We start from the raw sequence: 16,269 nt of genomic DNA on the forward strand, positions 1-16,269 counted from the left end.
AAATAACACAATAAAATACAAAAAACTATTTTATTTATGAACAATAAATATTATTTGTAATAATATAACTTTAAGAAAATAAAATTAGAAGCAGAATAAAAATAATTATTTACGATTATGTAATTTTGATATGACATTTCTTTTCTTACCCCATTATATTTATTTATTTATCACTATATTTATTACTATATTTATTTATATACTACTCACTATATTTCACTACATTTATCACTATATTTATTTATTTATTAAAAAAATATTGCAATATAAAAAGCAAAAAATAATAATACGGATATAATAATTATTATTTGCATTTTTAGGTATACTGTATGGTTTTATAGAGAAAGTGAAAATATATCTACTATCTAATTGTAATTGATTTCTTATGAAAACATAAAGTTACATACGTGTATTTAAAATATATTTCTTATTATATTATTTATTGTGTCATTGACAGATTAAAGTCAAATTACAATAGATTATCTAGTATTATTAAAAACTTCTAATAAGGTTGACATCGGCTCTTTATCTATTATTAGCTTAATTAATAACGGATTAAAAAATTAGCAAATTGTCTTCTTATTTCCTTTTTTTTCAACACGAGATCGCTATGCGCCATGTCGCGTTATCATTTGTTCGATAAGACAAATCGGCAGGTAGCAAAGTAAATCTCTCCGCATATCATCTGTCGAAATGCGATTGCTATTTATAGATCCTTTATAATTAAAAACTCGTGTAGTTAGTTAACTTGAATTGTCGATTGCAATTTTCGATTTTTGCATTATTGTTTCAATTATCTCACTAATACGATTTATCAATTGAGTGCTGAAAGCACAGCATTGAAATATTAATTTTATTTTCGAATCTTTCGATCATAAAATGTACACGAAACATCAAAATAGATCGATTACAAAGCAGGTAACATCTTCATGTGTTGAATTAATAAGTATGATGATGAAATATTTATATATCTATATTTAATATTCCTTATTTGCATAAGGAATATTAAATAAAGTACGTAAGTACGTATAAATTCATACATTGCTCGTGATTTATTAAAAACTCTCGTTATTTGAGATTTTATACGTTGTGTTCATTTGAGAGATTCGCGAGTGGTCGAGGGGATTATAAAGCTTCGTATTTTTTTTTCGCGTTTCTTCCATTGCGAGATGTACAATAGTAAAGTTGTGGAATTAACGCGTTGTGTGGAATTAACGTCGAGAGTATAGAATAAAGGCGTGCGATTATCTTATTTTAGTTATTAATACGTGCGATCGTAATTAGTTATATTTTTATTAGTGTGAGCGAGTAATACTCCCAATATATATTCGCATACTCGCAATACATTTGTCTGTTGTATACGAGTAAATACAAACGACTTTGTTTGAATAAACAAATGAATTTGAGAGAAGGAAGAAGAGAAGCTCGTGAGAAATATTAACAAACAAAAATAATCATAAAAACTAAAATAATCATAAATAAATGTAACAGCACATAAAAACTTTTTATCTTAGAATAAATATACTATAAAAATAAATTATCAATATTTAATCATAAAAATAGTACATGTGTCAATTTATTAAAAATTTTACAAAACATTTACAAATTGCCATGTGGAAGTAAGATTTTTGATAAAATCACAATTTATAACACCATAAAGACGTAGTACGTTAATAATTCTGTTTTGTTAATAATTTTTTTAAAGAGAATGATAATGGACATAATTTTTGCATTTATTGTACAGATAATTAGTAAAAAAAAGAATACTAGAAGGAGGTAAAATGAATGAATAAATGTAAAATATAGTTTCGAAAAGATTACTTAATATTATATGAATAAATTTTATCTAAATATAAAATAAAGATATGCTAAATAAAAAATGTGATAGGTTTTATAAAATATAAAATATAAAATATAAAATAAAGATATGCTAAATAAAAAATGTGATAGGTTTTATAAAACTGTTAATTAAAGAGATATATCCGAGAATGGATTTTTATAATAGCTTCTATTCTGGAATTGCCCGAATAAGGGATTTGAAATCATAGAATCAGACACCAAATTCATAGACACATTCATCATACGCGTCGTATAATTTATTCATTGATACCAGTGACTGTCTATTGTTGCCGGGATTCGTTTCCACAATTCATTAATCGAATGCTAAATGCTTAGCCGTACGGATTTATTGTTCTATTAACTAAGCAGAGAGCGCATTATTATATGCGCTTACAAATTAGCGGATTACTTTCGCAATTATTGCAAATAGATTATCAACGCTGATAATGATTTCCATATTGATTATGACAAATAATGTCAGTAGCATTCTAAAACGACCGTAAAGTTGTTGAACATCGATCATATTCTTTCTCGCCATAATTATAAATTATTTTTCATGTTATTTTTCATTACGATGTTAAGAGATTATTTTTGTGTTTAACACAAATCGCTAAACACGTAGATTTAATAACTACACATTTGTTTTACACTTATAAATTTTTCTGTACATAAATTGAACATAAATAAATAAAACTAAAAAAGAAAAATATAAAAAAGAACATCGTCTGAAGTAAATATTTATTTTTCAATATTTCTGGAATTTTGTTATGAAACTGTCGATCTAAGATCACAAAGATTTATAGTATATGAATTTTTATATGAAACTAACTTATATCATATATGTAAAACAATATAAATTATATTATGTTCAGTAAAGTCGAATCAAGATCAAGCAAACGAACATGAATATACGCGAATGAACAATTTGTTTCAATGGCGTCGCCGAATACCGATGGCGTCGTTCGCGTTCATTGAAACGAGCTGTACATTCGTGATTATTCACGCTTTTTTCGTTCTCTGGCTCGAATACGGCTTTCTCAAAAGAACGTTATTATGGATTCCCTCCATATTGACAACGCTCGATAATCCGCAACATGTCTAACATCCATCGATCGATTAACGTTATCCTCTGTTATTTTCTGCTTATAAGGTTCGATTGCGGCAGCGGCGTGGGCACCGTGAGGAGTACGGAAACGGTGAAGTTGAACGAGTGGAACACCCTGAGTGTCTACCGACATCGATGGGACGCCTGGATCCAGCTGAATCAGGAGAAGAGGGTGGAGGGACGGTCGAAGGTAAGGGCACTTTATTTTATTTCCATCAAGGCCAGACGCCGGATATTATTTACCCGCGGATATACCGCGGATTTCAATGAGGGAATCGATATTCCGCAGCGAGGCGGGACGTATTATCGGGATTACCAGTGGGTTTATTCGAATTCTCGAGATTCTTACGGCGACGTCCACACGCCTGCTCACGCCCGGGCCACCCACCGGGAATTTCCGTTCGTATTTTATGTAAAAACCGAATGAAATTCGATTGATCGATGGCTGCTCGATAATAGCGGCTCATCGGTAATTAACGGTCGCCCGTAGCGATAGATATTTTATTTTTCGTTAAGCAAACATTTGAAATTTTACTAATCGTTAAAGCTACTGTTTTAATAGATATTTTTATTTACGAGATAAAAGAAAAACACGAATTAACGATAGCAGAAAGAAATTTAAAGCTTGTATCAAAAATATAACAAGCATCGTAGTGTCAACAAGAGTCATTATTTTTATTCGAACGCCATTAATAGTCAATTAGCGATAAAATAAAATTATTTCTATCGGATAAAATTCATTCGTGAAAAGTTTAATGGCGCCAAGGTGGAACCAACATTAAACGCTGTTGTATCATGGAAACTTCCCGGAAACTTTAATGAGAGAATGTAGTCCGGAAATTGAAGAAACGTTCTTACATTTCGAAACTTCTTTCCGGAGTATTCCATGTGGGCCGCGCAAAATTTTGACCCTTTTTTTTATTTTGCGTGTAAAGCAAACTTAAAACTTTGTTGCGAGTTATATTGATATGTGCTAAAATACATTATACAATGTTGCCGCAACAAAACTTTGGCTTTCTTGGAAATTCTTATTTTACTATAGAAACCGCAAAAGCTCCGCATGAGAAGTTCCTCGTATTTTTGCTGTCCTAGATATCACAAGAAATAAGATAGCAGACGAATAGCAGACTTTGAAAAGGTCACAATTCTCGCCAAAACAAAATTAATAAATTTTACATTATTTTGCACAACACATTTTGCAAAATACACAGACACATTTTGCAAAATACATAGACACACATAGAAAACATAATATTCTTAAAACAATTTCAAATTAATTTAAAAAGTTTTAACTATAAGTTTATTGTGTATGGTATAAAGTAATAAAAATTAGAAAATTACATTAACAATTGACCTTTTTTTAAATATAATTATTATAGAAGAAATTAACTGAAAAAAATCGATGAAAAAAATTTAAATGTATTCAAAGTGCACTAAAAACGGGACAAAAGTAGTTGTAAGAAAATAGTACGTACAAAATTTCGAGAAAATTGCGACAGTAAATCTGACGTAAGAAGCTAAAAAAATATCAATGGTCGGATATATCGAAATAGGCGATGGAGATTAAAAGCGAAGAACCACACCCTAGAACGAAGCCACACCTCTTCGATCAATCTAATCAGAAAGAAGTGCCACTGCCCATAAAGCATGTCTACATAAGATATTTCTGCCAAGTAATTGTCCCTTAATTTTGCTCTTTCCTATATTAATCTGTTTCGATCGATTGCCCTCACACTTATTCGGTGTTCGTTAAAATAGCAAAAGTCAAAGTTCGCAAAATAAAGGAAACTCATATAATGAAGGAAAATTTGTCGAGATGCATATAAATAGTGATAGATTTTTAAAAAGGTTTTATATTATATAATGTCAAAATCTGCTATTTATCTATTATCTTATTTTTTTACGTTATCGATTAATAGATAACTGAAAAGGGAAATCTTAAAATTCGTAAAAATGCTTTAATTTGGATGTGTCTAGATATATTTAAAAATAAGACAAAACTATTTAATTTATTATCAAATTTTAGATTTTATTTGTTCTTTATAAGACACATGCGTTACATCAATTCATGAAAGAATGCTAGAAATATTTATTAACAATATTATTGTTAATAATAATTTAAACGTATACATAAGAATAAAAAAAAGTTCTCGCTGTTCTTTTTTTCTGTGATCTGTGTAATTTACATAATTGTATTAGTTACAGATTGGCAGGATTTAATATATAAATGATATCATCGCCCATTAAACATGAATAATTGTTTTATAATTATGGAGAGAAAGAGAGATACAAGAGGGAAACAATAATTGTTATAACAATTATTATCGATTCAGTTATTCCATATTAACAAACTCAACTCATAGACCGCGAGATTTCGATGTTCGATTACATTTAAATATAATAAAGATTTTTTAGTAGTGTTAAAAAAGTACACCTACAAATATCAAAGATATATCTATATTTTTAGATATTTTCGTGTTTTAATGTATCAATAAATTCTGGTTTGAAATATTTATGCCAGACTTAACTAATCCTTATCCTCATTAATACATGTAAAAAATTTGTCGAAACCTCCTGCTACATAGGTATATTATAATAATTTCATTTATTTCGACTATGAAAATAGAGACTATGAAATCGGTTGCATTTTGGTTCTCCGTATCTTAAAAAGTCTAACGAAATCGTGCTTAATTAAGATTTAATTTACGATGCATCAGCGTGCCGCAGAATAATGCCACTCCTTTCTGATGCAAACGCCGTATAATGTTCTTTGAGGTTCGCATGAGGTTTCAGTTTAGTCGTTTTGCAACACACGAATCTTATTGTTAACTAACTCGTCCCTTGCTTTAATCGTATCCGGCGCTTGTCGCTTGTCGCTTCTTGCTCTCTTTTTCTTAATTTGGTTTGCATCGCTTCTTCTGCGACGCCCGGTCCGCCTTGTTGTTTTGCAAATGAGATGTAGCGCCGAGAACGAAGGGTCAGAAGTGTAACTAATACTTGCAAGAGGTTTTTACACTAGCGACAACGGATAACCTTTCGGAAGTACTTACAAAGAAAATTAGATTAACCAACCTACCAAAATTCTTAATAATTTAATAATAAATTCTGTGATATATCCTTTAATAATTCTTATATTGATCTACTTTAAATTCTGATCTACTTTCGCGCATATTATACTGATAACATAATTTGTATACATATTAAAAAATACGATTTAACACAGAATTAAATTTGAGACACATAGTAGATACATCGGGACATTTCTTTAAGGAATCACGATATAAATATAAGTATCTACTCGATAAATGTATATTCGAGCTAATCGAGATGATCATCGAGGTGATCATCAAGAGAGAGAACAAAATGAATATTAAGGGAGCAAGCATGCCGTCGATAAATGTCTCATCTACTTTTTCTGCTCAATCCTCTTTCTTCAACGAGCCTCTCAGGCGTCCGGAATAGCGGTATGATAACGAGGAATTATCGGTTGGTTCTCGACCCATCTGTTTTTCCCAGGCTAGGTTTAATTACCTTTAAAATCGGGCAGCATCGCCGGCAAATGGCTTCGCGTTTCAAGCCCACTTTATCCTAGAGTGCCATTAAGCACTCGGTGTCCTGACGACAGCGTCGTAATTAGAGAAGCCATCCCTGACCTCTCCACTGTCTTCCTCTCTCTCTCCTTCTCTCTCTCTCGCCCCCTCCCCCCCCTCCCCTCCCCTCTTTCCCCGCTCCGCTCGCGTTCTCTTTTCTTTGAGAAAAAGAACGAGATGCTGAAAGCAAAACTAGTTATCGAAGCCTTCGCGATCACGCGCATCACGATTTTCCCGTCCGATTTGAGGAATTTCCCTTTAAGAAATGGAATTCGACGAAGCGACGATATGCCTATGATCACGCCATGAAACGCATGCGTTCGAATATAAAATGCACGATAAAGCGCCACGTATTGGCATGACAATGGGACATATTTTGTCGTTCGATGCGAGATAGGGAATGCGAGAAATGCGCGACACGAAAGTAACATGGATTTCAGAAACTACGAAAGAATTTCTCATTTCACGTCGTTTATATATATATATATATATATATTATCATGCTGCCTTTACAATTATCCGCTCCACTCTTGTTAGTTGTCGACTTTTTTCAATAATTTTGCTTCGAGCAGCTGGCGCCTTTAATTATTCGTTTTATAACGCCTCTTGACTCGGCATAATTATTTGATTAAAGACCTCTCTTTTTTAATAAACTTATTACAAACAACTTTTCATTGTCATATCAATTAATGCAACGGTTCGCTAATTAAATATTCTGTAATATGAAATTTCTCTGAAAAGGAAAATTTATTTATTCTAAATTCATTTTTTTATTTACAGAATTGTTATTTTTTTTATCGTATCGATGTGATTCATAAAAAATTTTATGAAGAAAATTGTAATTGTTCGTGCTACAGTCATCGTTATCATGGAAAAGTATATAAAGAAACGGGAAATAGTCAACATTATGTTTGCACGGTAAATGGAATAATTTCATGCATTAATCAGGCAACCGTGCAATTGCGCCGGTTCGTGCGTTACATCGTAACTACATACGTATAACTAGAGAATTCCGATTTCAATTGCAGGGCTTGTTCTCGAGAATTACGTTCCGCGAGCCGCTCTTCGTCGGCGGACCCGGAAACACGACCGGTTTGGAGCGACTTCCGGTGAGGACCGGATTTAAGGGCTGCATCCGGCATTTGGAGGCGAACGAGCACCATTATCGCTTCCCATTGGCCCCGCAGGGCGACGCCGCGAATGGATTCGACATCGGTGAGTACAACATCGCGACGTAGCATCCGGTTTCGACATTTCACTGAGCCAAAGTTTCCTAATCGTCAAACTCCCTCGTGATCGTTTTCGTACGGGAACCGAAGTAGTTTCGACAATGATTCGGCGTCAACGTATTGTATTTACTTTATTTCCATAATACATTCCATGTTACTGAAATATCTTTAATTCTTCCGAAACACCAATTATATGTAACGTTATCATAATAATTTCTGTATACTTGAAAATTTCAAGCATGAAAAACATCAATAATAAAATATATATATATATATATATATATATATATATTAATAAATTAATATTAGTATACAATTTTTTTTTTTTTAATTTTAATGTATATATATATATATATATATATATATATATATATATATTGTAACGAGCAATTTAACATTTTGTAATGTAGTTGTTCAATGAATTGCAATTACACTTCTCAACCAATAAAATGTCGACATACACGCACAGAGTTTTGAGCCACTTGAAGAATCCATTTTCAGCGGTGAAAAAAAAAACAAATAATATATTCGGAGTTAAATCGAGCGAATGTCGGAGGATTTGCCAACTAAATTCATGTGACACCTGTTGTCCGTTTGCCGATATAGCTGTTAATTCGGTCACCCGGTAGCGTTCCGTCGCATTCCGACCAACCGTTGCGTCGTCGTAGATGCAAGGCAGCTAATTAGAGTTCATAGTTATTAATTGTTTCAAATATTTTAACTCTGGTTCTACGTCAACTTTACAGCTGTCGCGCGACGGACAATAAATAATAACAATAACAATAAATCTCTATACGCGAGTCACCTTTATTATTTCGTTGTTTGCATGATAATAAATGACATACCAGTTTTGTATTAAATGTCGCTTCTTCTTTTTTACAATTAATAATTTATTACGAAAAAGCTCAAGTTATATGAGCTATGCAATATTGTTATATGAGTGATTATCGCTTGTGTCAATTGTTCAAGAGAAATGCATGAACGAGTTTTCCCACTCGGCAAAGATGATTTCATGTATTTCAAAATATGTATAATTTTACCTCTGAATTTCATCAATTAGATTTAAAAATAAATTGAATAAATGACATTGAATAGTATATGTAGATATGAAATTATAACAATGCTAGAATTTGACAGGTAAACAGGCTAGAATTTGACAGGTGTTTTTTCATTACACTCAAAATATGAATATATTTCATATTTAAACAATTCAAAGAAAGATTTTTATATAATAATAAAAATGACACAACACAAACAATAAAATAGCATCAAACAGCATCAAATCTGTAACAAGTTAATTAAAGAATAAAAATAAAAATTTAAATAAAAGTGATAGTAAAAATAAAATTCTATAATTCGTAAACTGAAATAAAAAATTTGATTATGCAAATAAACAGTTATTTAATTCATATCCTTAATTTAAATAATAATATCTAAATATCTTAATCTAAATATCTAAGATTTTGAAGGAAAACAATGACATTTTAAAAATAAAATACTATGTTAGAAAAATGAATACTGTTTTTCTTCAATACCTTTCAAATATATATCACCAAATGAACATATCACCAACAGAAAAAGTTAAATAAAATTATTATATTATTTTTTACGTTTACAAAAAATTAAAATTAATTTTTTCGAATAGTTATTACATACTAGTTTATGTATAAAAGTAGAATAAAAAGTAGTTCTTATTTAATGTCTTTTCAATGTCTTTTAACAATCTTGTAGAGTACAGATTCAAACAATTGTTTTGTATTTGAATGATTTTTGTTATATCGGTTTTTATTCGCAACAAAAAATAGTTCTCGGCTAGTCTGAATTATTTTACATCCGTGTAGTTTCCATTTTTTTAATGGATTTGTAGATTATCTAATTTCTCTCGTTAAAAGAAATCTGCGAATCCACGATGTTTGAAAGCAACAGCCTTGTTTAATTACGTCGGAAATGATACGATCGTGCGATGGCCTCCCTCGTCGGCAAAGGGCGAAGGAGAAATCGCTGCATCAGCCAAGACTACGATTATCGCGAGTAATTATCATTACCGGAGTATCGGTAATTAATTGTTAACATTTGGGGGGGAGGGAGGGGAAGTCGTATAGGCCCAACTGCAACAGCTGCTTTGTATGTCGCATTAATTACCTCTAGAGTAATGGACATCTGCCTGATATTTATATCACAACGCGACCAATCAAATGTTATCTCTATTTTGTAATATCGAACGTGCCGTTGTTCATAATATGCGCGAAACATAATTTAGATGCATGTACGCGGACGTGTATCCAAACTAACCAATCGTGTGACGGATACGATATTAATGTCGGTAAACATTTGTATGATAACAGAATATAAATAACAGTGTGAACTTGTGCTTTTAGCATGCGCTTTTAACAGGAAATACACTCAAAGTTGTATGTTTTTGAGTAAAAGAATAAAACAAACATTCATTTTACATTTTGCATGAATAATTTTATTTCATTTAATCTTTTAATGCGTACGCGAAGTAGTTACGCCTCGTTTGTAAAGGCGATATATTGAAGCGTACGAATATCGTAAGCTTCCTTCCTTGAAATTTAGCATTTTCCTTTCGTGCACACGCAATAATATGTCGTAGTACATTAAAATCGGGTGAAATGCATCCGCGAGCATAATCGGTTATGCACGGTTAATCAAATATATCGCATGCATGGCGCATGCATGGTCTTTATCAACGTATAGCATTAATTATCAAAGATTAATCGATATCAATCGAGGCATCATAATGCAAATTTGCAAAGTACCAATTGCCGAATTGGAGCCTGTTTTTATTTACAATTCATATGTTAATGCGTGTAAATACTGTACATAATTAATAGAGATATTTAATTCAAGCGTGTATTGTTTACATACACATTACGTTTGTATAAAATATACATATATAATTTACTGTTATTATACTTATTACATCCTAAAATGCAATGAAGAAATGCCGAGCGAGGAAAGTGTATTGTTGCGGAAAACCGTACGTCGAAAAGTGGTGCAAAACTGCGCAAAACTTGAAAAATGATTTGAAATGAAAATTTACAATTCCACTGTATAAATTGGAAAGGAAGGAAAAATAATTTACGTTCTATTTAATACTTTCGAAGCGACGCATGACCTCTTTACATGACCTCTTTAATAATATAATTTAATGAGATAAATACTGGCTCTTCCATTATTATTTTGCTCCGTTATTTTCGGTCTGCAACTATCGGTACAATGGTGCCTCCCATGAGATAGATGAGACGAGCTAGATCAAAAGTTTCGCGTTACTTTCCGATTTGGTCTATGTTTGCCATATGAGGAGACCCATGAAAAGATAACACCATTTAGATTGGAAAACTTTGGCCTGCAAACTTCGCACACTTTGGCACTCGCGAAAACGAATAACCGGCAGGAAGTAAAAATCGTCCGGATCATTCATTATCACGAGATTGCCACGATCTTTTCTCAAAACGTTCTGATTCTTCTGGATCTTTATCTTTGTGAGAATGATCTTAGTTCATTGTTAATCTTTCTTTCTAATTTATCAAACTTTCTTTCTCAGCTCGACTATAATAACGAAGAGAAATATGAAGGGGATTATTTATAACTATATAATAATAAATTGTTGTAAATTAAAATGACGAAAATATACATTTGAGATATATCTAAAAAAAGAAAATGTTTATATAAATAAAGTATAAGTAAAAAACACAGCAGAAAACTTATTTATGTTAGAAAACTTATTGTTTTTTCTGTGTTATTACTACAAACTGTAAACGCTAAATAAATAATGCATTTCTAATTATTATTTACTAGAGCGATAAATTGAAACATATCGAAATTGGCTTTAATTAATAAATTGTATTCTATTTAATTTTGTACGCTATTTTCGTGTAATGTATATAAAATTTGCGTATAAAATTATAATCCTTAATGATGTTGTTATTCTATATTTGTCGTAAATAAATGATTTTTCCTATTTTAAATGATGAATTTCCATTAATAATAAAACAATAACAAAATTGTTTATTTTTGCTGATAAAATTCAGTAATAAAAAAATTATCTTATTACCAACGACCAATTACAATTATCTTACTTATAAGATAGGAGAAGTCCGTCCGCTAACGATAATTCATTCCACGACAAATAAAATAAGAGTTCTTACGTGCGATACGAGTGCGTTACGAGCGATGATCTCTTTTCGCTGATGCGCGATAGCGCAAATACGAAGTTTTGATGGAAATATATCGGCGGAAACTAGACTGAAACATGAAAAAACACACACAACGTTAAATACATATCTCACAACGGGGGGTGGGGGGGGGAGGAGAATCGCGTATTTCCGGCCGCTTGTCCCGTCACGTCGTAAAGCTCCAACGTCAAGCGTTATATCACGATCGTCGACGTCGCGGACGCGCGCAAAAAAAGTCCTGCTCGGTGCTCGGTGCTCGCTCACGCTAAATGATATCATCGAAAATACGATGAGGCGGAAGAGATTGATACTTCTCCACTCCGATAAATCGAACGCGACGGCCTGTCGCGAGGCGCGAGTGATTTTATTGGTTTTATCTCGCGCGCGCGAGTCGAATCTCTCGTGTCGAGTCGAGTCGAGTCGAGTCGAGTCGAGTCGAGTCGGCCCCGATCCGATTCTCGCTCGTGTAACTCTTGATTTCGCACTCCGCCGGAACTTTTATTAAATCGCCTGATTTATTGTCGTTCCAGAGGAGTGCACGGCCGACAGATGCAGTAAGGTGCCGTGTTCCCACGGTGGAAAATGCCTGACAACCGGAGGCGACACGGCTGTCTGTCTCTGCCCGCTCGGCTACACAGGTGATCTCTGCGAAACCCGGGTGGACCTGCAGGTAACCGAATCAATTTCGAAGGAATTATTAAGCACGAACAATCCGCCGGGCTTATAAATGAGAATGTGAAATCTGCTGGCAGCACAAAATTTCTAAATATTAAGGTCTTAAGGCTAAGTTATTTGCAGCAATTTGCAGCGATAGTCAACAAAATCGTTATAGAGATATTTCATCAAAAATATAAAAACAGTTTATATCAGTTCAATTTACGTATTACAAACAACTAGTAAATTATTTTTATTTTTTCTTCTAATTTATTTCGATAATTGTAAAATTTGTTTTAAAATACACATAATATTTGAAAATATATTTTTCGTTATTATCCCACTGCATTTCTTGGTAACATTACAAAATTTCAATTGCTTGAATTTTATTTATTTAACAATTTTTCTTACAAAGTAGATACTTTTTAACATAACGCATTGTTGTTAAATGTTGTGTTGTTAAATGTCATCAAAAAGAGGCGAACATTTTAATTAAAAAAATGTGAATGTGTACAGACAATTGTAAACAAATAATAGATAGATTGTGCGACAGTTATAAAATAGACTCTCGTTACTCGGCAAATGAAAAGCAACTGCATAACAAATTACTATGCTTCATCTTTATTAAACTCGTTACTGGCGTAAATTTAGACGTTTGTTTGATCTGAAATCCAATTTTAGACAGCAATTTTCGAGTACCGAGCGAATATTGCAAGGCGCTGTTCGCATGCTAGTAACGTTCGCTGCAAGATATTTTCAGTCGGCGAGGGGCTTAAGTCGTTTTCATGTTTTCAACAATTTAACATTAGTATATTTCTTTCAACGATTTCTTGCATACTTTCTTAAGATAACTTTTATTACATAAAATTATACAAAAATGATAGAAAATTAATAACGAGATTGAAAAATAATCTTTATGAAAATGAGTCCAACAATACTCATTAGAGATTTTTAGAAATACAAATAACCATTAAAACCTCTTGAAAAGAAGATATGCTGTGGATTGCATCATTTCACGAATCGAAATATAGTTTATCATGCAAGAATGTTCAATAATATTGTCCATTTTATCTATTCATTTTGTATATTCGTTTTATTATCGTTTTATGATAATGTTCTCTCTCTCTCTCTCTCTCTCTCTCTCTCTCTCTCTCTCTCTCTCTCTCTCTCGTCCAATCTAACACAATCTAACACACTCGTAGAAGTTTGCTGAAATGCACATACAAGTTTATTAAGCATATGTAGTATAACAAGTAAATATGCAAACAGAGATTTATTTTTCATATTCAAACCACTTTTAAATCTAAAAATTAGTATACTCGCGATTGTATCGAAACATTTTAACTTTTAATTTTAGCTTTAAAAAAATCTTATCTTTTGGGAAAAACATGCAATGTTAGCACATATCAAGAGTTACTATATGTAGATCGCTATGTACCCGGGAACAGTATTGTATCCGTACTTGCAGATACACAGGCAGTGAACATGTTTACATCATATCAGACATGACGTTGTTATGCTGTCATGTTGCGAGATTTGATGGATTATACGCGGGCTTACTTTAATCTAAGACCCGATTGCATCGACAACACGAATCGAATAAGCTTGACTTAAGCATCAGCGGCATTGTCTCTTTTCAAATTAAACTCGTATCTATCGTCGACAAAGAAAAACAACATAATTCTTTCAGAGATCTCCCAGCAGCTCCTCTCTTAATCCTATCTATTTTCTACGCTTATTTATATTTTATGATTAAAGACACACACACACACACACACACACACACACACACACACACACCACACACACACACACACACACACACACACACACACACACACACACACACACACACATATTACTATAAACTTCTCGAAAGAAATTTATACCCGACGATACGCGCCAATTTACGATATTAAACGGTTTAATATTAACATAATTTATTCAGGTTGTCTCGCGTTACTTTTGCATAAAATATTATGGCCACTCCATTTCCCGCTCGTGTATTAAAAAAACGGCTTCTCGATACGCATTATTCCCCTGCGTGAATACATTGTCGCAAAATGCGACGCCGCATACGAGAATCGATCGCGTCCGGCCGCTTCGCAAATGACGCGTTTATCCGCGCAATGAGCGAGCGGGTACGAGTAATTAACACTCGCGCCGCTAACGAGGCGGCTTAAACGAGTAGAAAGACATAATTTATGTGTCAATATACATACACATATACATATATATATATATATATATAAAATATGCGGATAAAAATGCATCGCAACGATGCGTATTGAAACCATTGCGATTTATATCAGTCGACTTAATGGAGCGAGCGTGGCCGCATTCGCCGGAAGTCACCGTATGCGGTTCACCCGCGCGTGTGCACGGTTTCTCGCGGATTATGCGCGGTTGTATATACGATATCGATTATGGCAATGGCGGAAAGCAGAGGGGGGGGGGAGTATATTCGTTCCGGTATGATGAAATTGGTATCGGCATTCGACCGATATTACTTCCGGCATGAAACGAAACGACACCGAATACCGACCTATAAAGATTCATTCACGTGCGTTCAGTAGCATTTTCAGTATTTCGCCTTCAGTATCAACAATAGTCATGCTAATTGTAAGATTGATAATTTGAGGACCAAACGAGTCTTTGATCTCTGTAAATGACGTACTGTAGAGATCAAAAGTCATTTCCATACTCGTATTAGAAATATTTCAGTTAAAAGTTTGAAATATTTGTATTACATAATTTGCCATCTTAATTAATTAGCAATTAGCTTTTACAAATAGCGATTTAAGCTGAAATTATTCATAAATTTTAAATAATTAGTCTGATTAATAATTTGCTTATGATAACGACAATTCGACAATTCCAATTAGAAATATATTAAAAATTAAAATATTTTTATTCTTTGCAATGCGAATTGCGTCTGCGCGAACAAAAACTGCAAAAGGAACTTCGGTAGAGGGATGGGTATTTCGCAGGTGGATCACCGCATTTCTGATCTCGAAATCAGAACATAAACCAGCTTCAGAGAAACGACTATAAAGGGCTCGAGTTAACGAGTATCACTTCAAACTCGAAACTCGTTCTCGAACTTTGGTCTCGCCCGACCGTACCCGAGTTTAATTCCATTAACGTACAAGCGGAAGAGATATAGCCGCAATAACCAAATGTCACCGGAATATCGTCATAATTTACAACGACGATCATTTTTCCAACATCCGTCGGAAGACATTGTCAAATACCGAAGTGAAACACTAATGTCTATATAAAGTTAAATAATTCTATGTATGTATGTTTTTATTCGCACAGAGACAAGCTTGTGTGTGAGACAAGTTTTATTGAATTATTAATACGAGACAAGAAAGATAATGTTCCTTCCAATCAAATGTAAATAGTTGACGAATTTCCTTGTCGAAGTGTAAAAGATAAAATTACATGTATATTCTGTTATTGGATTTTCTAAAGCGACATAAATATGAAGTAACACGATAAAATGCACACTTTTTTTTTAATTTATCCATTACAGTTAGAAGAAATACATGATATTAAAAAATCTACTGTAAACAACATTCCATTATTTATACAATTTTATTTTACTACGTTTCATGAGTGCAAAAAGTGTTATTTATCAATGTGCATTT

General features: G+C 32.8%; 1 protein-coding gene across 2 annotated transcripts in view; it reads left to right on the forward strand.

The window, feature by feature from the left end:
* Positions 1–16,269, forward strand: part of LOC105427284 (pikachurin) — a 111,385-nt gene that overhangs the window by 74,055 nt on the left and 21,061 nt on the right. For both annotated transcript variants that reach the window (XM_089078503.1, XM_089078502.1), the window contains 3 exons: positions 2,990–3,134; positions 7,563–7,749; positions 12,493–12,632. In XM_089078503.1, coding sequence (XP_088934629.1) covers positions 2,990–3,134; positions 7,563–7,749; positions 12,493–12,632 — 472 coding nt within the window. The remainder of the gene's footprint in view (positions 1–2,989; positions 3,135–7,562; positions 7,750–12,492; positions 12,633–16,269) is intronic.

The sequence above is a fragment of the Pogonomyrmex barbatus genome, unplaced genomic scaffold (genome assembly GCF_055798465.1).
Source record: "Pogonomyrmex barbatus isolate J1 unplaced genomic scaffold, ASM5579846v1 scaffold23, whole genome shotgun sequence".
Taxonomy (NCBI): domain Eukaryota; kingdom Metazoa; phylum Arthropoda; class Insecta; order Hymenoptera; family Formicidae; genus Pogonomyrmex; species Pogonomyrmex barbatus.